At 43.7% G+C, this 23178-nt stretch overlaps 1 protein-coding gene across 1 annotated transcript; it reads right to left on the bottom strand.

Moving 5' to 3' along the window:
• Positions 1-169: 169 nt before the first annotated feature.
• Positions 170-20955, bottom strand: LOC127055621 (uncharacterized). Its single transcript, XM_050962833.1, has 7 exons — positions 20870-20955; positions 19976-20200; positions 18616-18756; positions 14981-15081; positions 3157-3266; positions 1745-1854; positions 170-784 (listed from the first exon to the last, which is right to left on the bottom strand). Exons 2-7 carry the CDS (start codon positions 20067-20069, stop codon positions 546-548), a joined length of 795 nt encoding a protein of 264 aa, XP_050818790.1. The 5' UTR covers positions 20070-20200; positions 20870-20955; the 3' UTR covers positions 170-545.
• Between the last annotated feature and the right edge of the window lie 2223 nt (positions 20956-23178).

Below are 23178 nucleotides of genomic sequence, written 5' to 3'. Positions count from 1 at the left end.
TGAAGCACCAAGACACACAGAGAAGAATTCAGTGGAGCTATATCACCTGCCCTGAATCTGGCCTTATAGTATTTGATAATATGATGCAGAAGGCTGAATGTATTAGAGTCCATTAACCCCTTCTTGCAGCTTTAAAAACCCCAAACAGCAAGCAAAGCCATGTTTTCTGTTTGAGAGTTTATTGAACTGCTTAAAGAAGAAATAACACAGATGAAAACTTCTCTGAAAGAAATGCAAGGTGATTTAAGGAAATGTATTTGACTAGTCATGTTCTAGGGATGTTCTGCTTTGCTGAAAGTAGTGCTGTGTCATCTGACAGATCCTGCTTATGACAGACTAGAGTCATTAGAGAGGGTGGGAGCTCAGAGAAAGATTTAAACACCAAAAAAATCAAGACATTCAACAAATTTCAGGTTAAATATTTCCCTATCTGTTATAGTGCTCTATCTCCTGTTTCCCCTACTTCAAACCTCTTCCTGAAAGCCAAATCTTCAATCCACAGAGGATAGGATGAGACTGCCTTCAGAGTCCACAAACACTACATCCTAATTCAAGGGGTTGCTCCTTTCAGACTTGAGGGCCTTTTTGTCCCAGGAAGCCAAGTTCTCCATCTCTACTTTATTTCTCTGCTCTTTCCCATCAGTCTTTTCTACCAGCACTTGTCTTCTCCACCGGGCCGCTTTAAATGTAACAAACATACTCACGACAACTACAAAAATTGAAACTAAAAGGGACGAGGTCAACGTTGTCCACCACTTATACGTGGAATCCAGCGCTCCAGGAACTGCCAAAACAAACAGGGAAAAAGAGCAAAGATGCTAAACCTAGGACATGGTTCTGGACCAATTCTGCACCGGTTTCCCCTACTCCCCTCCAGCCCCACGGGCTATAATGGCATTACTCAGGATCTAAGTCAGCACAGAATATAGCCCCATTGATTGGGCCTGAATTTGTAAATTAGTGGCCCAGATTGTAGGATGATGTGAGGCAGCTTTGTGCCAAACTGCTGATGCACTTGGGTCTTACCTAAAGCTGGCATAGCAGACCATGCATGCAAAGATCACCCCAAACTTCTGATGGCGTAAGAGCAGCATAGCTGGTCCTACACAGCTCATCTCCATTGTACAAAGTGCGGCCAAAGGATCCCTACATCTCACTGATCCCAGCTTCTTTGGAATGTTGGCAGTCGGTGTAATAGATGCTAGGATGCTGAGTCAGCAGACAAAGATACATCTACAGTGCACTCAGAGGGGTGAATGCAGCTTGAGTAGGTAAACCTGCACTAGCTTTAATCTAGCTAGCACAGCTCAAAATAGCAGGGAAGGTGTGGTGGCACTGGCACAGACTATCAACACTAGAACACACCCACGGTTCTCAGTGAGCTTGTTTAGCCTGCCTACTGCTTCTTTTTAGCCACAATCGCTAGGTTAGTGTTGGCACATCTATACAAGTGTGATCCCACCTCCACCTGCACTGTAGAGATGCCCCCAGTCCAGGATCAGGGGTGCATTGTGGCCGGTGTGTCTTGTAAAACACATTGGGACTCCTCTCTATACCAACCCAAGATCCTGGCTGGGTGCAGGCAATTCCTGCAGAGGGAGAGGAATCCTGCTCAGGGCAAGGAGCAGCAGATGAGCTTTGGAAAGCTGCACCTCAGGCACCCCTCTGATATGTCACTGTACACAGCGCAGCACGAGGAAGGCTGTTAAAAACACTGTGAATCATACGCAGGGTGTGCTCTCACCTGGGGCTCCCTTGCAGATCCACGAAGCCCGTTCAGAGCAGGCAAAGGAAATGAAGGTTCCAGATATGGGTTCAATCTGCACACACAAATCTTGAACTGCTTTGAAACCCCTGCAAAGCAAAACAAAGCAATGGAACTCACTTTTACATGAGTCTGCATTTCCAACTCATGAGCGAAAGTCAATGCAAACACACATCTCATCTGTATTCCCATGCCGCTCCTCAGAGAGGGGGGAAGAAAAGGGTAAAAGATGAAGGAGGTAGAGTTGAGGTATTGGGAAGAGGTTCTGGGGAAAGATGGCTAGAATGTGTTTACTGTCACTTTTTAACCCATGGACTAGGCCTAGAGCACTTTTAATAGGCACAATTAGAAAGAAATCTAAATCAATCACTACCCTTAGTTAGTTAATTAAATACATTAGCTGTCATGGCCTTGATCATGCCCGCAGGTTCACACTTGTATCAGCTTCATCAAAATTTTACTTCCTGTGCTTGCACAGGAAAGTGCAGAAAATGGTTTCTCCAAAATCTTCTGACAATCAAAATCCCCCAAGATTTCAAGGTACAAAGGTCATGTGTGAAAAACAAGACAGCTGTATTAAATCCCCATCATTCACCAATGACTGCACTCAGAATAGCCACCATCATCACTTTGTATAAAAAGACAGGACAGATCCTTAGTTGGTATAAGTTGACAGAGCTCCATATGGCCCTATAACTGTCTGAAATGCTTGAACAGAGACTATGAGATCATTTTCACTCATTTGTTACCGTACTGTCCTTTCCCAGCCGAATACTGTAACCATCTCAAGACAAATGCATCCAGAGTGGTGTCAATATGAAGGATTTCCTTTTCCAAAAGCAGCTGGCACCTTAGACCATAACTGCAATTTGCACAGAACTTTCAGTCCACTCTGATCAAAATATTCAATAATGCCTTGTGGAAAAGACACAATAATCAAGGTATGTTTAGTCAGGTCAAAAGGCAATTAGTAATCTCACCTCATCATGGGAGATCATTCTGCAGCCGTGTTTCCTGATGGGATCTTTTATAAGGTATTTGCTCAATCCACAGCAATAATACCAAATAACACAGTTGCAGTTTGATACATTGCTTAGTATCTCACAGACCCAGCAACCACGAAACTAATACCTTGGACCTCAAAATATTGGTTTAGGAAGGTGTGTATTCATGCCAGCTACACTGAAAGGCAGAGTACAGAGCCTAAATTTTGGGACAAACTGCATAAGGACTGCAGAACTGAGCCCTCAAAGAATAGAGATTTATTTCTCTTTATAGGGTGAATATATTTAAATATCTGAAATATGGCCAAGACAAACTCCCCCACGATCTTACCACCCTTAAATAAAGGAAAGGTGAACAGAAGGAGAAATGGGAACTGCTTATTTTACCAACGAGGCGCTGCTCTATCTCCATCAGGCATGATCCAGGAGTTTGACTGGAGTTTATAGCTCAGGCTGCCAAGCCAGCTTTTTCTAGTGATGACTTTAGCTATCCATCTCTGCAAAGAATTAGCAGAAGCAGCGTTTGGGACATACATTGTGGCTAAAATATATACATAAATGCAATTGTTAACCATCAAACACAGCCTCATTTCTTTGGATGAATGGTATATAGGTGCACACATTTCCAGCTGAGGATTTGGCCCATTACTCTTGGATTCTCTTTTTAACTGGTATTGAGAACTAGCTTAACATATTAAGGACCCAGTTCTGCTCCTATTGAAATCAAGTAGAATTTTTCTGTTAGTTTAAATGGGAGCAGGTTTAACTATGTGTAGCTGTTCACCAGTGTTCAAAGCAAACATTAGTTACAAGTACATAATGAAGTATTATACCTGGTATCTATTGTTAAAAGGGTGCTGTCAAGCAGCTGAGGGCCAATTCTGACTTACTTTACAATGGCTCTAGTTGGGTACGAATGTTCTCCAGATCCCAGCACTATCTAACTTCTGTCTATAGTGCCATCCCCACACTATCATCTAACCACTACCAGATAACTGCATGGTGAGGTTTCTAGTGGACTTCACGGTGTCTTCTGCTCTCCCTGACTTGGTTCTATCTCCAGGGCCAAACTTTTGCAAAAATCCACCATTCGGTTGTTGAGAAATTGAAGACAAATTAAAAAATAACCTCTCCTGATGTAGGACCTACATAGCTAAATCTTGATATCCCTGTTTAGTTTTCATTCTGTCCCTACTCAGGCAAAACTCCCATTGACATCAAGTGGGACTTTACCTGAATAAGGACCTCTAGCTTTAGCTCAGTATTATTATTATTTACATTACGCAAGCACATAGGAGATCCTGTCATGAAGTAGGACTCCATTGTGCTTAGGCACTGTCCAAACAGAACAAAAAGATGGTCTCTGATCCAGAAAGTTTACAATTTAAGTACAGTTTGTGATCTGTTACTTCATATCCACCCAGCTGGCTGATGGATTACAAGATAACTAGCAAACCCTATCTCCAGAAATCCTGGCATCACCGAACTATGGATGGGGGTGCTCCCTTAAGTGAATAAGAAATGGAAGCTGATGTTGGTACACAAATAAATGAGTCAAAGAACAAGGATCATGTTGGCATGTGATCCATAAAATACATACAAGAAAAACTAATCAGTGTTTTTAAAAAGATAAAAGTGATCCAATAAGTTGATATTAATATTATTTCAGTGTTTCAGACACAATGGAATGCAGAGCAATACAAATTTAAAGACTAGTGAAAACCTCAACAGCACCTCTTCATTAACTATTAACAATCTGATACTCATATGACTGACCTGTTCTTCCGTGTTGTTTAATTTTATCAGTTGTGCCCCTTGGAACCGACTGCACATGAACTCTGCTTCACTCTTATTCAGCACCCCATATGGAGGAACATAGTAACAATTTCCATTCCAGTACTTCCAAGAGGCAAAACAGAACTTGCTTGTAAGGCCTTTTTGAAACATGCAGACACACAAATTAAAGGTGCAACACACACTATGCACTATTAGGCAGGAAAAGATATTATATAGTTGTTTGCAACTTAAAGACATATTGCACATGATTTCCTATATAATTGTAGTATGTTATGTGCATGTAGCATACCATAATACAGGACAAAGCATATTTTAGTAGCCCATTAGTTGTGGTTTGCTTTAGTCACACTGGTGTTTTATTAGCAGGCCACTAAACGGTGCCTTTCTGTATCTTGTTAGATAGTAGTTGACTCTTCAAAAATATTTAAAACAATTGCTGATGTTAATTTATGGAGGCATTTTTCCATTCTAAGAAATCATGCAAAGTAGAAAGGTAAGAGGGAACAGGAAAGGAAAAAAAAACCCCTTTTTCCTATTATTTTTCCTCCTTTGCCAATCCTGTGATATCACAGCCATTACAAGGGACCTTAAAGAGACAGTGTCAACTTAACAGTCAATTTAAAAAAAATGCTAAGAGTAGTTTCAGGTACAAACGCTGCCCTTGCTTCTAAACCCCTCCGATAAATTTAGTGGCTTTACAATAACACATTACTATGGTCTACATTTTTTTCTCTTCCTTGTCATTGTGTGAAACCTCCATTAATAACAGTGGAATCTCCCAGAGCTAAGGAAAGAGGGAGACTTAATGTAAATAAAGTGCTGTCAAATGGATAAAACCTGACAAAACATAGAAAAAATCACTGACATTTGTTTTCCTACTCCCTCTATAGTAAATGTCGGCATTACTCCTTACAATCATATATATATATATATATATATATAATTTTAGAGCAGTGTGATTTCATACCCTGGGATGATATCAGTAAAGCCATATGTGGTTTTTAAAGAAAGGCACACAGTACACCTTTGATAACTTATTTTGCACCCAGAGCGCCAGTTTCTAGGCGCTTTAACAAAAATTAGGCAGTCAATATTTTTACTGAAAATGGTTCACATTGAAGAAAGCGCTGAGGCACATGCTTAAGTCCATCACTATTCAGAAAAGCACCTGAACAAATGCATAATATTAACTTTAAGCATGTAAAAGTCTCATTAACATCCTCACATGCTTTCCCAAATAGATATGCTTTCTTGAGTCAGAGCCAATAAGGGTCTGATCCAAAGCTCATTCAAGTCAATAGGAGTCTGAACACCATTCCCCACTCCCACCCACACACTGATCATAAACACCTAAATCCTGCTAAATGGACTCCACCAAACAGACTCTCTCAATGTCAACAGAACCTATTCATATAATGTCCACATCAAAATGTCCAACGTCAGCAGGAAAAAAGCCTGATTTTTCCTCAGCTGCAGTACTTACGGTATTCACAGAGTTCTAATTTCTTCCTTTCTTGACATGTCACTATACCATCACACAGCCCTGTGAGTCTATTGCACACGGTACGATTGAGACAGGTGGGACATTTCTTTTGACAATAGGCACCATAGTGTCCTTTGCTGCAAGCTGAAAGTAATTAAAAAAACCACACCTCTAAATTTAGCTTCCATTTTTGGCATATCTTGAAAATTTAAATCATTTTTTAAAAAAGAAAAATAAGGACAAAATGCCAAGTTACCTTGAAATATAATATAGTAAACTTGCTTGATATATTAAACTTTAAACTTATACTGTCAACATGCTTTATAGGAATTATTTTATTTTTTTCCATTTCAGTTACAAACTTCCAAGGAATACAGAAAAATAAAACAAACAACTAAAAAGTAGTCAGCAAAGCCTTCATTTCTTTTTCCATGCACAAATTTACAATGCTATAGCATTATCTTTTTCTTAATATATCGTACTAACAAGAAGACAATTACCACTCCTCAAGTACACTGCATCCTGTCTGTTTTTGCTGAAGATCAGTTCTTTACCAGTGACTGGTATGTAACGCTTTCCCCAGTAGGTGACTCCAGAGCAATCTGCTTTTAAAATACAGGCTGACAGAGCAAACTCCAAGGATGAATATGTATTTCCCCCTAAAGGCTTAGTAAGCAGCCTTCCGGAATATTTCCAAAACATGCTGTCACCTGAAAGATTTTTGAAAAGCATCCATAATTTTCTCTGCATTTTACAGATTGAATCCTTGTACTACACTTTCCTTCACTGGGCAAGATGGGGGCGCCGAGGAACAGCAAGAAATAGCACTCACATTTTCTGCATATGGCAAGTTAGTTAATTGCTTTAAAGACTTCATCTAAAAAACTGACACACAGTAAACCAGAGGTAGTCAATAGGAGGACCACAAGCCAAATCTGGACTACCAGATGCTTCTGAACAACCCCCAAAATCTTTTTATTTACTTATCATTATTGTTATTATTTCTATTATTATTTTCTCTGGAGTCTGGATCTTGACTGTACCTTGACCAAGAAATGTGGACCTTGACAAGAAATAATTGACTATCTCTGCAGTAAACCCATGGATCTCCATTTATTTACCTAATAACAATGAAGGGGTGAGGTCCCTAGGTGTCTAGGTTCCTAGGTGTCTAGGGGTTTCAAACCTGAGGCTGAGGGTACTATCTGACACTAATTCCTGCCCTTGTTTCTCTGTTCTTTTGTAACAAATATCTTAATGGCAATATAAACATATGGAAAAGAATGAGAGGGACACATTGGGTGACCTGATGGATCAGCTGAACATCTGGGAACCAAGAACACACACGTTGCTAATAAGACGGTTACTCACCTTTGTAACTGTTGTTCTTCGAGATGTGTTGCTCACATCCATTCCAGTTAGGTGTGCGCGCCGCGCGTGCACGTTCGTCGGAAACTTTTTACCCTAGCAACTCCAGTGGGCCGGCAGGTCGCCCCCTGGAGTGGCGCCGCCATGGCGCCCAATATATATCCCTGCCGGCCCGCCCGCTCCTCAGTTCCTTCTTACCGCCGTGTCGGTTGTTGGAACTGTGGAGCGCGGCATAGCTGTCCTCCACGTCCCTAGCTCTCCTCGTTATCTCTCGATTATCTCTAGTACTATTATAGTTGTTAATTAGATTGTTAAGTGTAGATAATAGTAGTTAAGTTAAGTAAGTTGTAAATAGTTCTTCGCCGGGGGCTTAGCCCTTCCCGGCACCCGGCACCGGGCTCATGCCTGGTTCGCCGGGCTTCAAGCAGTGTGCGGCCTGCAAGAAGCCTATGCCCACCAGTGACCCCCACGACGCGTGCCTGAAGTGCCTGGGGGAATCGCACAGATCGGACAAGTGCCGCATCTGCAAGGCTTTTAAGCCAAGAACAAAGAAGGAGAGGGATCAAAGACTCCGAACTCTCCTTATGGAGGCGGCACTTGACCCGGCGGCTTCGCAGGCCGTGATCTCGGCGCCGGCACCGGATCGCGCCGGCACCGAAAAGACTCCCCGGCACCGACCTTCTCCGGCACCGGGGACAGAGCCGAGGCCGTCGAAGTCTGCTACTCCGGCCAGGCAGACCCGACTGGAGCGCCCGGCCTCAATATCGGCCGCGGCGCCGCCGGCACCGTCGACTCCGGGCCCGGCGGGTCCGTCGAGTCCGGTGCCGCCAAGCTCCCCCATAAGATCTGGGGTTGAGATAGTGGTCCCATCCACACCGGAGACCTTCGCCTCGGCTCGGGACCTCATAGCTCTGACTGAGTCCACTCAGCTGAGTCCACTCAGTTGCTAATCTGTTATTTCCATATATGTATCCAGCTTTCACACCAATGAACAGTCAATCCACACAAAATCTCGACCCCTCCGAGCTTATTTCCAGATAGGAACCAGGATAATATTCTACCAATAATAACCTGAGAAACAGTCACACTTGTAATAAAATAATTGAATTACCCAAGATGGCCACACAATCTTACATGCACATGGTGCTGTAGGTTGTGTAACAGTGTTTAACAATGTGATCAATGCAAACTCAAGCAGGTCTGTCATTCTATCTAGTAGAGAGCAGTGTTAACATATGCACCCTGAAGAAAGGAAGACAGGCACACATACAACAGTACAATTCAAATAAGTGCAATTCACTGTCTAGGACTACTGAACAATTTTAATATGCTATTCTGCAATTTCATTTTGCCGTTTCCATGCCCCCATTCCCACCTCCACATTTCTTGGGTTCACAAAAACAAAAATTTAGCTGCAAAAACCACACCAATTGTTTTGCGTGTTTTTGAAAGAGAAACAACGTTGCTCAAAAATGGGCACAAATTTTGAACATTTAAAATTACACTGTGAATCTCACATGCTCCTCCATCAGCTCAGAGACTTGCTGAGCTACAGCAGCTGACAATGGTCTTCCTGAGCAGTGCAAAGCACTGTTTTATAATTAGATGCAGCTTGTATGCTGGATCACACGCAGTCACTGAAAACCATTTTTCAAAGCCAGCCACACCTGTTGACTTTTTACATTTCTAGCTTGGGAAAAAAACAGGTTATTTGGCATCATTCCCTTTAACAACCTAAATCCAGACTGAAGTGACCTTGTCTGTCTAGTTCGTGTTCTGTTCATAGGACTGGATACATTAAATTCTCCTAGACTGCTGTCATGTTTCTCCTTTTGGTAAATAAATCAAATGCAAGACTATTAAATTTAATATAAACTGATGCTATTAGCCTCTTGTTTGCTCCAGACTCAGCATTCTCATATAAATGTGGCAAGATCTGTAAAATAAAGGCAGTCGGGGACTGACTTAAACAAGTCTGACATTTCCTTGAATCCAACACTTCAAGTTCAGAGGCTTTTCTGTAAAATATAATTACCAGAGCATGATCTTTGCTTTTCTGTTTTGTGTGTGCGGATGATAAGAACTGCAAATCAGATGCCGCTTGACAATTCTGAATAGGAAGAGTTGGCTAAAAGCCTGACCCCTAGCTGGAGTTCAAGGCACCTTCAGAAGCCTAGTATTACTTAGTACTAGGCTTTGGTATCAACTTAGGCCTGGTCTACACTACGTGTTTAAACCGATTTTAGCAGCGTTAAACCGATTTAATGCAGCACCCATCCACACTACGAGGTCCTTTATATCGATATAAAGGGCTCTTTAAATCGGTTTCTGTACTCCTCCCCAAAGAGAGGAGTAGCGCTAAAATCGGCATTACCATATCGGATTAGGGTTAGCGTGGCCACAAATCGATGGTATTGGCCTCTGGGCGGTATCCCGCAGTGCACCATTGTGACCACTCTGGACAGCAATCCGAACTCGGATGCACTGGCCAGGTAAACAGGAAAAGCCCCACGAACTTTTGAATTGCATTTCCTGTTTGCCCAGCGTGGAGCTCTGATCAGCACAGGTGGCGATGCAGTCCCAAATCCAAAAAGAGCTCCAGCATGGACCGTATGGGAGATACTGGATCTGATCGCTGTATGGGGAGACGAATCTGTTCTATCAGAGCTCCGTTACAGAAGACGAAATGCCAAAGCATTTGAAAAAAATCTCCAGGCTACACAGTGCTGTGTGACAAGCATAATGGAAAGCCAAAGAATCAAATGGACGCTCATGGAGGAAGGGAGGGGGTACTGAGGACTCCAGCTATCCCACAGTCCACAGCAGTCTCCAAAAAATATTTGCATTCTTGGCTGAGCTCCCAATGCCTGTAGGTTCAAACACATTGTCCAGCGTGGCTCAGAGTATAGCTCGTCAATTTACCCCCTTCCCCCCCAAGTGAAAGAAAAGGGAAAAAAAACCGTTTCTTGACTTTTTTTAATGTCACCCTATGTGTACTGAATGCTGCTGGTAGACGCGATGCTGCGGCAGTAAAGAGCAGTATCTGCTCCTCTTCCCTCCCCAGTGGCAGATGGTACAACATGCTTGATTGCTGCAGTACCATCATCTGCCCGTGAGTGCTCCTGGCTGGCCTCAGCTGAGGCCAGCTGGGGGCGCCTGGGTAAAAATAGGAATGACTCCCAGTCATTCCCAGTAGATGGTACAGAATGGCTGGTAACTGTCCTCATCGTAGCAACTGGGGGCTGAGCTTCAATCAGCCCCCTCCTTTTCATGTGTAAAGAAAAGATTCTGTACTGCCTGGACTATCATAGCAGCAGGAGGCTGGGCTCCTGTCCCCTGCCACAGTTTAATGTCCTGCCTGGACTATCATAGCAACTGGAGGCTGCCTCCCCCTCATTTTATCTCACTAGCAAGTCACTGTTTCTTATTCCTGCATTCTTTATAACTTCATGACACAAATGGGGGGGACACTGCCACGGTAGCCCAGGAAGGTTGGGGGAGGAGGGAAGCAACGGGTGGGGCTGTTGCATGGGCACCCCCTGTGAATGGCATGCAGCTCATCATTTCTGCCAGATCTGACACGGAGTGGCTATGCTCTCTGGTTCACTGGTTCTCTAGTACACTTGCCCCATATTCTAGGCAGGACTGACTCTATTTTTAGATACCATAAAGAAGGGATTGACTCAGGAAGTCATTCCCATTTTTGCCTTTGCGCCCCCGGCCGATCTCAGCCAGGGGCACCCATGATAGCAGCAGACGGTACAGAATGACAGATAACCATCATCTTATTGCCAATTTACAATGGCAGCAGCCGGTACAGAACAACTGATAACCGTCTCTGCTATCATGTAAAAGCAAATGAATGCTGCTGTGTAGCACTGCAGTATCGCCTCTCTCAGCGGCATCCAGTACACATACGGTAACAGTAAAAAAAAGCTGAACAGGCTCCATGGTTGCCATGCTACGACGTCTGCCAGACCAATCCAGGGAAAAAGGGCACGAAATGATTGTCTGCCGTTGCTTTCCCGGAGGAAGGAATGAGTGACGACACTTACCCAGAACCACCCGCGACAATGATTTTTTTCCCCATCAGGCACTGGGATCTCAACCCAGAAATCCAAGGGGCAGGGGAGACTGCGGGAACTATGGGATAGCTACGGAATAGCTACTCACAGTGCAATGCTCCAGAAATCGACGCTAGCCTCGGACCATGGATGCAAACCACCGAATTAATGTGCTTAGTGTGGCCATGTGCACTCAACTTTATACAATCTGTTTTACAAAACCGGTTTATGTAAAATCGGAATAATCCCGTAGTGTAGACGTACCCTTAGTGTTAGATTGTGACTAGAACTGGGCAAAATTTTTTTGGCGAATCAGAAATTCACCAAAGAAAATGCATTTTTCAGGACACTAAAACAAGTTGCACATTTAAGTTGAATTTGAATAGTTTCGACTCAAAAAAATGGCAGAAAAAAGTCGCATCTCTTAAAACCGGGTGAGCCCGGCATTGTCTCCAATGATTTTTCCCGCAACTGAGGTGGGAAATGTGAAGAAAAATGTATAAATTGGTTAAAAGAAAACTCTATTTCTACTGCTAATCTAAGAAACTAGAACTGAAGGGAAAGAAAAAGAAAACTTTTTTTAAAAAACAAATGGCTCTGTAAAGTCTAATCAAACTATCTAAGCTAAAACTACTACGTAAACTATTTTCTTTTCTAGAGATTTTCAAAGAGGCGGCACTGCCTCTGAGCTGCGTCTGCAGCTGAAGACAGTAGAGAGGGAACTGAGGGGGTCGAGTTGTGCACATGCTACAAGAGGCACCAATGACACCGTTTGAGAGAGCTGCTGCGCGCGCGCCCCAACCGAGTACTGCTACCTAAAATATCCAATCTCCGGCACAGGGACACACCAACACCTAAACTGGAGCACTCACAGAGACACTATGCGAGAAGAAACCATAACTTAGCCCTGGTCTACACTGGGACGTGGGGGTGGGGTGATCTAAGTTAAGCAACTTCAGCTACGTAAATAAAGTAACTGAAGTCAACATAGATTGACTTACTGTGGTGTCTTCACTGCAGTGAGTCAACTGCTGCCACTCCCCCGTTAACTCTGCTTGTGCCTCTTGCGGTGCTGGAGTACAAGAGTCAACGGGAAAGGGCTCAGGGGTCGATTTATCATGTCTAGACTAGAAGCGACAAATTGATCCCCACTGGATCGATCACTGCCCGCCAATCCGGCAGGTAGTCTAGACATACCCTTAGTTTCAGTCCAAAATTACCTGAATTTGATTTCGGTTAAACCACCAAACCAACATTATCAATTATTTGCTCAACTCTAATTGTGACTAGACCCACACAGTCATGTGGAGGAGTAAGGATATCCACCACTACTGTTTAGTGGTTTGAGTTAGTACTACCCAGGTCTTAGTATTCAGTGCTCTGGGGAGCTGTCCGATTGCATGGGGGAGGAGGGAGTTAGCTGCACCCTGAAAGGGACTGTAGTACATTTCTCCTCCTCCACTGCACTGACAGGGTGCCCTGGAAAGAACTGCTTCTCTGCAGAATGCTGCTTCCCAGGGAGCTTCTAGTGGCAGTGCAACTATGCATCAGGGCTGAGCATAAAACATGCAGTCTGGCCCTTCACAAGAAGGTTGTTCATACTGAGTCACCAACTTCATGTCCTTGACTTTTGGTTTTGTTGCTGTAAAGAGATTTCCTATCTTCAGAACTGACCCAGGCTGACACCGCTTAGCTTGTAAGGGATGTGCCATTCACAGCGCTAGATGGCTAGGGCCACAGGCAGGTTTTATGACCAATAGCTAAACTGATCCATTTCACTTTTGGCCCAATTCTGTCACCCTTACTGACACTGCCAAGTATCTACTCTGTGAGCAGTTCAACCTTTGTAAATAGCAGAATCAGGCCCTATATATTTGCCATACACAGATGTGAACCTATAAAATATATGGTATAGCAACATACTTCAGCCAGGGCTTTTTGTCCTGGAAGAGTAACATGAACACCTCCCAAATGGTTAGCCCACAGAATTCTCTCTTACCTTCCCTTCTTTCACAAACCCAAAAAGCCAGAGAAGAACAGTTAACTTGGTTCAAACTCCCATTCACATTCAGCTGAGCACAACTATCTGGAGCAGTACTCTTGGTGGGGCTTACCCTGAACAATCAAAAGCACATAGCAGAGGATGTTAAAGATCACATCAGATGAAAGAGAGCCAGGGTTTTGGCACTAAGAAAAATAAATGATTTCAGAAATACTGTAGTTATATTAAACCTCATGAAAAGACGCATAACAAATCCATGCGAGCTAAATTTTCAGTCAGTCATTTGAGTGTTCAAAGCAGCAATTAGGGCCCAAATGTCCATTTTATGCACTCACATACAGGATTTAGAGTCTTGCCTTAGATATGTGTATCATCTATAGGCCTTTTTAGCCTTCCACTTCTCTCTCCTGAGTGATACTCACTCAATGTTTTTTCTTCTTATTTCAGTTTCCAAGATATCTTTCTTACTTCCCAATGACTCCAAGTACATTTTCCCCAGGATGTTTCTATATTCCTTATCCTTTTCACTCTGTCATATTAGACCCACTTTTGCAGCTCCCTCTAGTTTAGCCCTTAGTCTCCAAACTACTCTCTAGATACCAAACTCCATATACATTTTGGGATCCAGAAAGCAGAGCATTAACCAAGACACAAGGTCAATATGAAAGCTGTGATGGCTATGGACTCCTCATACAAATAAGCAGGCAAAGACCCAAGATCAAGGCTAGAGGCAGTTTCCATATTGTGAAGCTGATTTCCAGTGGAGATGGCTATCAGTGGTGGACAGTGATCCATGTCACAAAAATACATCCTTGCAATCAGCCATTCCTGGTAGCCTCAGGAGAGAGAAAAAAGACACTGTGCCCCAAGTTGTCTGGAGTTGTCCTGCCCCGGAGGTAGCTCCCCATATTTCAGATGGATAGATGGTGCAGGATGCTCCAGGAGGCGGTGCAGGAAGGGAAAAGGGGGCAAGAGTATGGTCCCCAATGAAGCCATGGTCCCTAAGCATAGGAATGGCAATTGGCCCCTGTGTGGAAGGAAGGCTCCTGGTCCTGAATTATCATGGAAACTACATTATCTCTTACATCTAGAGATGGTCCCTCCATGGTCCCTGCTGCTGCCGCTACTGGGTCTACTCTGTGGATGAAGTGAGGAACTCCTCTCATAAGTGACATGTGCAGAAAACCACTTCACAAAGAAGCCAGTAGAAATTTCAGGCTGGAGGGTGATTTCGAAAGGCACAAACGGCTTTTAGGCAACCAGCTCTCACTGAAAGTCATTGGTGGTCAGGAACTTAAATGGCATATGTGCCTTTGCAAACCTCCCTGCAGATCCCCAGCTGGTGTAAACTGGCATAGTTTCATTTAAGTCAATAGAGTTACGACAATTTACATCAGCTGAGGATCTGGCTCTTGGGTTGAAAAGTGTTTTAAAAACCCCATTAGATGTGTAGTCTGTTTAACTCCCATATTTATGAAATCAGCATGGTAGCCTTACATGACAAGCTGATTCTTCCTGCTTGATTTCTCCACATCGCTTTGCAAGGCACTCAACGAGAAAATCCAAACAGGTTTCCATAACACTGAGGTTATCCAGGCCTGCAAGTTAGAAGTACACTTATGTTAGAGAACTAAGGTGTATAAAGAAGGACATGCCCATTGACAGGTAAATGGCAGATGTTTATTTTATGGATCCTAGGGCAGGATTTCCAGTCGTAAACATTTGTCCTGGTACTAGTACTGGTATCCAATTATGCAAACCACCCAAACAGCTCCTGACTTGAGAGGGGTTCAAAATCAAAGGTCAAATCAAGATCTTAATTTGGCAAATAGCTTTTAGCTATGTAACACACTGAACACCTCTGTAGAGAAAGACTTTGCAGAAAAGAGGTGGGTACCGCGAAGAGGTGATATGACAGCAGTGACATCACTTTAATAAAATTTACAACAGCAGTTGGTTAAAAGATTTTTTTAGGCAAACTGAGAAGGCTGTAGACAAGTCATTCACTAATCTTTTTGTATTGAAGCCTTTTCACACTATGCTTGGTTTATTATGTGCTTTTTGCATGTGCTGCACAATAACGTGTTTTACAGCTGAAAAGCATGACCCTGGCAATTAGACCAAGTATGTAGAATATTGAGAACTGATGATTCAGGAATTTGCTGTCTGAAACACAAAATGCCTGTTTAAAAGAGTTACGAGAGTCCAATGGTGGGAGAGTGAGTGATACTTATGAGGAGATTTTGCTCTCTAACAGCATACAACAGAAACATTTTCTACATGTATTACATTAGTGTGCTGCAGAAGCACCATAAAAAGAGCCACTGCCAGCACAGTACAGCATTATCTTTTATACAGCTATTAGCTGATGTGCTCATGCTGTGATGGTCAGAGACAGGAGAGTGCAGGACACTGGGATGATAAGAGTCAGATTTTTTTATTAGCTTGCCCCATAAGGCTAAGTAACTGGGCTGGATATACACACCTGACCCAATACTTGAACTTGTAGCGTTTGGGTCTCAAACTGACTGTGTGTATTGACTGGTTTCTCTCTGTTACACTGTTGTAAGTCAGGAGTAACTGTAATGATGTGCATGGTGTAAAACTATTTAAGTGAGATCTGGCTCAGTGTCTTTCCACCAGTAGATGCAGTTTTTAAAAGCCATTTGTTGCTGAATGGCCCCACCATAACAGACTGGTATGTGCAGTCAGGCTAAACGCTAAAGCCCCATCAGTACTTATGTTCCAGCCAGGCACTGGGCCGTACGCAAGGCGTAACAGGGAGGAATCATCCTTTAAGGCATGGTAAGTGTTGTGGCTGTGTTCTGTAGAACTGTTTTGGAGTTAAAACTGAGAAACCTCACTTTTCACAGATATGTTCAAAAGAATATCAATGTTTGGACTGCAATTAGTAAAGCAGGACTTTTCTTATGTTTCAATGCACAAAGCCGTTTTCTGAAATTCACCGAACAGTAATATTTTTCTCCTGCAGAGTCAACCAACATGAAATTGTGACAATATTTTCACAAGTTCGCACACCCCAATCATCAATAAAGACTTACTCACTGAAGCTCGACTTGCAGAATACAGCTCAGTTGGCAGCTCTTGTTCTAATGGAGCTAGAGTAAATTACATCTGCTGTGCTAACAGCTATGAAAGCCTGGCTATCCCTGTAAACCAGGCATCTATAACTTTGAAGACACATAGGGAGCTGCTCTCTGAAGTTGCAAGGTGACATTTGTCCATCAATAACCACCTTTTCAACACCGCAGAAACTGGAACACTTTACCTTTTCTTCTGCACTATCTAGCAATAGTAGGTCAGTGCCATTATAGGCAGTGCAATAATTCTTAGCTTCCAGCCAGGTCAAACTATTAGTTTCTTCCATATAATAACAGCTGCCATTCCAGTACCACCAACCAGGGTCCTCTGGGCATTTCATATTGATCACTCCTGAGGAACAAACAGCTACATTTTAAACAACCGGAACACTCATAAAATCTCTCTTTTGGAAACAGTAGCCTTAGACCTTTGTTAAAGAAGTGCCATTATTCAACACAGTGAAATCTGGCTTTAGTGACCATTGCTGACTCCAATGAAATTAACTGCTTCTTCATATAAAAGCTTAAATGTTCTCACTATGTGCCTATTGCCAAAACTCACAGAGGTTAATGCAAGTCTTTCCATTGGCTTCAAATGAACTCTGGATCAGGCACTGTATTTGGGAATGCTGTGGGGTGGTCTCTCAAGACTAGAAGCTGCCTATAAAGTGAATATCCCTTTGACAAATGTCAATTCGCTGAAACCAGTACAGCTTTCAGTGAACCAATATTTTCACATTACAGTAAAAGCTTTTTTATCCGGCCTGCTGGGGGAATGGGAGGTGCTGGTTAATCAAAAATTCTAGTTAACTACTTTACCAATTTTCAAAGAGTTAGAATACAATAAAATGAATAAACATGCCTATTCTCGCCCTTTTCAAGATGTGTACAAATATCTATTTTCTGTTTTAATGTCAACATAACCCTTACGCTTCTCTTTGCTTTTCGTTGGTATTTTGGATGCCATAATGATAGGATGGCATTGATACTTTTTGATAAACACAGGACAATACACTGAGTAATAAACCAACCGATCACAATGGTGGATACAAACAGAAAGATCAGCGTTGGGCTCTTCTCGGCTAACTCGAGCATAGTCTGACTACTCTCAGAAACACTTGGGTTCCGAATAGCTTTGGCATTGATTTTGGTTAGCTTTGGCATCGGTCCCAGTTACTAGATTGAAGATTTCTATTGGGAGATATCAGAAATGCCGATTTCTAGAGCTTTCCGACTGGTGAAGTGCCGGATAACATAGCTTTTACTGCATATTGCTATGCACTGCAAAAGTACAGTACAAAAAGAGAAGGAATTGTACCATCTAATGGTTAGAGCCACGGTCTGGATGCTATTCCTGGCTTAACCACTTCTTCTTTGTGAGACACCAACCTTGTGTCTCTCTTAACCTCTGCATGCTTCTGTTTCCCATTGTATAACATGAGGATATTACTCCTTATCTCAGGGACATGGTTAGGGTTAATTGATGAGCATAAAGTGTTTTCAGACCCGCTGATGAGAGGCTGCACACAAGTACAAAGGATTATTATTTAGAACATACTGAAGCCAAGAACACAAGTTGCAAAGTCGCATGACATTCAACTGCTATGTTGTTTATATACCGTTCACAGGGGTTGGAACGCTGCCAATCAGAGCAAGTCTTGGTGCACAGTGAGGCATGAAACCCAGCAATGAAAGAAGGTTTTAGAATTTTCTCCTGGGTTTGTCTACTGCTTTCTCTAACAGAAACTGCAAAATTACTCAATGACCGACACAATGATTAATAATCTTAGGGAATCACAAATATTATGGGGATAGCTGAGCAGACGACTTTTGATAGCATACATGGCCAACCTGCTGATAACCAAAACAATAGTGAAACCAAGGAATTTTCCGCTATGTCTTCTGCTCAGCACTGCCTTTTTGGATTTTACATCATGATGATGGGAGTGAGAGTAAAAGCAGTAAGCTCTGTTACTCTGCCAGTTACTTTCCTTTCTCCACTGTGGTATCACTAGGTTGTGTATCACGTACCTTTTTGGCACTGCTGTGCCACGTATTCCTGAGAACACTGTAAATTCTCTGCACATTCTCCAGTGAAGGGGCTGCAGTTTTCAATTCTATTGCAGGTGCAACTGCCCTGGCATTCAGGACCATAGTGCCCTGGGAGACAAGCTGCAAAAATAGACAGTGAATAAAGACTTAGAAATTACAATGGAGGCAAGAATCCAAATCAAACCAATTAGTGCCTCTACCATGACAATGCGCACAGACTTTATTTACAGTGAAAGGGTACAAATTATCATTGAAACCACACCATAGTACACAAGGGAATCCGGTGTAAAACTCCTATAGCTCATAGCAATAATAAGCAGAAGAGACAGGATACGGAGACCAGGGTACCTCACTCAATGTGTACCTAGAATAGTTATTTCCAGGCTATTTATTTCATATCTCAAGGTATGCAATGCCCTATCTAATGGGATAACACTAAACCCAACTTCTGGCTAGTAAAACATGGTTACAGCAGTAGATTAAAGGGAAACAATCAAGAGAAAATCTTGCTGTTATAGACGTATGTGATCATTTTTGTGCATGTGTATGCCACCCCAACAAACCCTCTCCGTTCCATGCACCTGTTTCAATTTGGCGGACAGGGGAAGGTCCAGAATCCTGCTCTCTGCCTGTGCAAGCAATGCCACTGTGCTCATAAGAACTGCAAAACTCACTCAATTGACTTGGCTTTCCAAATGGCTGTAAACAATCACTGAGTTCCACAGAATTACTCAGGCGGAAGGAGAACTTTACATTCCAGGACATTCTTAATTTTGTTTGAACTTACAGCAGTGACAGGTATTAATGCTGCTGTAATTGTCTAGTGCAGCGGTTCTCAAACTGCAGGCCGGGGTCACAAGGGTCACAAGGGCTGGCATTAGACTTGCTGGGACCCGGGGCCAAAGCCCAAGCTGCAGCACCCAGAGCCAAAGCTGAAGCCTGAGCCCCACCACCTGGGGCTGAAGCTGAAGCCCTTGGGTGGCAGGACTCAGGCTTCGCGTCTTACCCCCCCCGACACACACCCAGGGTGGCAGAGCTCGGGCAGGCTCAGGCTTCAGTCCCTCCCCTACCCCCCACTCCTCCTCAGGATCAAGAAGTAATTTTTGTTGTCAGAAGGGGGTCGCAGACGTGCAATGAAGTTAGAGAACCCTGGTCTAGTGACATGGGCTGGGTAACTCTTCTCAAGGCAAGCTATAAACATTTGCAGCTAAATTATTCACTTCCAATACTGTGGTCCTCAAGAGGGCTATTGCAAAAAGAAGCTCTCCTGAGATCCGAGAAGGAGCACACAGTTAATGCACATCACCTACAAGGGACATGTTTCAATACTCTGGCATACGTGATTTCAAATATGCGGTGCTTTCATCTCCAAGGGCTCCAACGATGAGTAGAATTCGGGTTGCAAATATAGTTCTGTACTCTCCTTTGATCATCCCAACTCCATTGCAAATGCTTCGTTGAAATCTACAGAGCTGTAGGGCTTCCCATAACGACCGCTGTGTGGAATTTGAAGTGTAAGTGCCAGCCAGGTAATAGCCTCGGAACTCCCGGAAATCCACAATTCCTAGAACATAAACATTATGTGTTTGGAATAGGGACTTTTTCTTTTAAACAATCTTATTTAAATTTTTAAAAGATAGAAAGTCCACATGTATCAGTTGGATGCCTAAAAACAAAATCACAACAGGGTTAATATACTGACATGCCACTCGAAGCAAAGATCATTTCGACTCTAAACCAGGGAATGACTCCTATCTACAATGGCATTAAACACAATATCTGCTCTTAGTTACAGTGGTATAAATCCAGAGTAACTCAACTGACTTCAGTTGATTTATAATAGTGTAACTGAGAACAAGATTTGACCCTAGCCTAGAATAATGTAAGTAAATGGATTTCCCCGTGTGTTCTGTATGATCTTCTTTGAAACTGTAGCTATCAGGAATAGTGAGATCTCGAATAGTGACAACTGTTCAGGTCAGATTGCGCCTGGCCCCCATGTGCATGCACAAGCAGAAGAGAGAAGCCTTCTTTCCCATTTATATGCCCAGTGCAAGGACCAGGACTAATTGCAGTCCTTGTGCTTGACATGCAATGGCTATCCCATCCTAGCATCATATAACTCGACAACTCACAATCATGTTCAAACACGATTAAATCTTGTAATGCAGACAAGTCCTGAGAAGCCTTGTTCATTCCTAACGTAAGCCAGCTGCATATATATACAGATTACCTTCTTCTTTTCTCTTGCAAATCCACAGGGCTTTCCGAAAGCAGCTGAAAGCTGTCAAAGAGCCTTTGGGAGCATTAAGCTGCACACAGCACTTAGCACCTATGGCCCATTTGCTTACAGACAACCTCAAGAAAACAAAAGTATATAAGGTTACAAGGTTTTCCCACCAGTCTACACTTTATCCTTAAAAGCACCATAGCCAGGTTTAGTCTTACTGTTTCCTTTGTGCTGCTATTGTGTGTTTTTAGTCATAAATGTGCCCTTAAAACATTATCATGCTCCATCTTTTCTCTTGCCCTATTATGCTAGCATATCACAGAGTTCTCCAATGAACACTCTGAAACACTGGTGTCAGAAGAAACTTGCAGTGCTAGATACCTTGAGTTATCTTTGATTTGTTTCACAAACGGCTGGTTTGTAACCTTACTGCTCACACTTGTGGGTAGTTACTCACATGAGTAATCTGGATGAGGTCAATCGGTTGGCTGGGTTTTCAAAAGCTCCTATGGGAGATAGACACCAAAGTCCCACATTCAGAGTAGCACCTATCTCCCATCAGTGCTTTTAAAAAACCCACCCAAATGGAACGAGGAGTCCTTGTGGCACCTTAGAGACTAACAAATTTGTTTGGGCATAAGCTTTTGTGGGCTAGAACCCACTTCATCAGATGCATGGAGTGGAAAATACAGGAGCAGGTATAAATACATGAAAAAATGGGACTTGTCTTACCAAGTGTGAAGTCAGTCTAATGAGACAATTCAATTAACAGCAGGATGCCAAGGTAGGAAAAAAGGACAGATACCTGTTCCGTAACTGGCGTTCTTCAAGATGTGTTGCTCATGTCTTTTCCACAGTAGGTATGCGTGCTCACAACGTGCATCAGTGCCGGAAGTTTTTCCCTTAGCAGTACCCGTACCGGGGGAGCACCACAGTAACCCCTGGAATGGCACCTGTATATCACGCTATAAGGGGGATCGCGTGCTTCCCCACTCTTGGGTCCGTCTTGCTGGACAACTCCAACAGAGGGGAAGGAGGGTGGGGTGTGGAACAAACTTGAGCAACACATCTCAAAGAACACCAGTTACAGAACAGGTAACTCCTTTCTTCTTCGAGTGATTGCTCATGTGTATTCCACAGTAGGTGATTCCAAGCCATATCTGTTGGAGGTGGGTAGGAGTTCATGATAGGCCGGGACAGACTACCGCCCTGCTGAATCCAGTGTCATCCCTAGACTGGGAGACAATCACATCATGCGAAGTAAACGTGTGAACAGAGGCCCAAGAGGCCTCTCTGCAAATGTCCAGGACAGGGACACGGGCTACGTAGGCAGCTGATGAGGCCTGTGCCCTCGTAGTGTGTGCCCTGACGATCGGTGGCGGGGGAACCCCTTCCAGATCATAGCACATGCATATGCACGAGGTGATTCAGCGGGAAAGATGCTGGCTGGAGATAGATTGCCCTTTCACCCACTTTTCTGAGGCAACAAAAAGTTGGGAAGATTTCCAGAACGGCTTGGTCCGATCCAGATAAAAGACCAGTACTCTACATACATCGAGATCATGGAGGCGGCGTTCCTTGTTGAAGGAATGGGGCTTAGGGAAGGTCACGGGAGGAAGGAAGACCGGGTGTGGGTGGAGCTGGACTCCGTTCCTGAGGTAGACTGTATAGGGGGATTCTGACATCAAGGCCTTGAGCTCCGAGACACATCATGCCAAAGTGATTGCTACAAGGAAGGCTACCTTCCATGAGAGGTGAGACCATGAACACGTGGCCAGGGGCTCAAAGGGAGGACCCGTGAGTCGGGACAAAACTAGGTTCAGGTCCCACTGCAGCACAGGGGGTCTAGTGTATGGGAATGAACAGTCAAGGAAACGGGAGGTCATATGGTGGGAAAAGACCAAGTACCCTTGCACCGGTGGGTGGAAGGCTGATATGGCCGCCAGGTGTACCCTGACGGAGGCAGGTGCCAGTCCCTGGGTCCTAAGGGACAGGAGGTAGTCCAGGATAAGCTGGAGAGGCACGGAGGATCCGCTCATTCACCCACCTGGAGAACCTCAACCACTTCGCCATGTACATCCAGCGTGTGGACAGTTTCCTACTTTCCAGGAGGACCCGCCTTATCTGCTCTGAACATCTGCCCTCCTCCTCATCTAGCCACGGAACAACCGCGCTGTTAGGTGGAGCACTGATAGATTGGGATGGAGAAGGCAGACCCCATCCTGGGAGAGGAAGTCCAGGCGGAGTGGCAGAGTCCTCAGGGGGGCTGCCAAGAGGTGGAGGAAGGTCCCGTACCAATGTTGGCAGGCCCA

This window comes from Gopherus flavomarginatus, chromosome 7, assembly GCF_025201925.1.
Source record: "Gopherus flavomarginatus isolate rGopFla2 chromosome 7, rGopFla2.mat.asm, whole genome shotgun sequence".
Taxonomy (NCBI): Eukaryota; Metazoa; Chordata; order Testudines; family Testudinidae; genus Gopherus; species Gopherus flavomarginatus.
Note: the sequence above shows the minus strand (reverse complement) of the source record. Positions and strands in the feature narration are given on the sequence as shown.

Bases quoted from the DNA above. Each gene is read 5' to 3' on its own strand.
- LOC127055621 (XM_050962833.1), bottom strand. From the start codon at position 20,069: ATGATCAAAGGAGAGTACAGAACTATATTTGCAACCCGAATTCTACTC. The intron at 15,082-18,615 runs GTACGTGATACA...TCTAACTTGCAG, and splicing joins GGCACAGCAGTGCCAAAAAG to GCCTGGATAACCTCAGTGTT. The intron at 785-1,744 runs GTGAGAGCACAC...TTGTTTTGGCAG, and splicing joins GATCTGCAAGGGAGCCCCAG to TTCCTGGAGCGCTGGATTCC.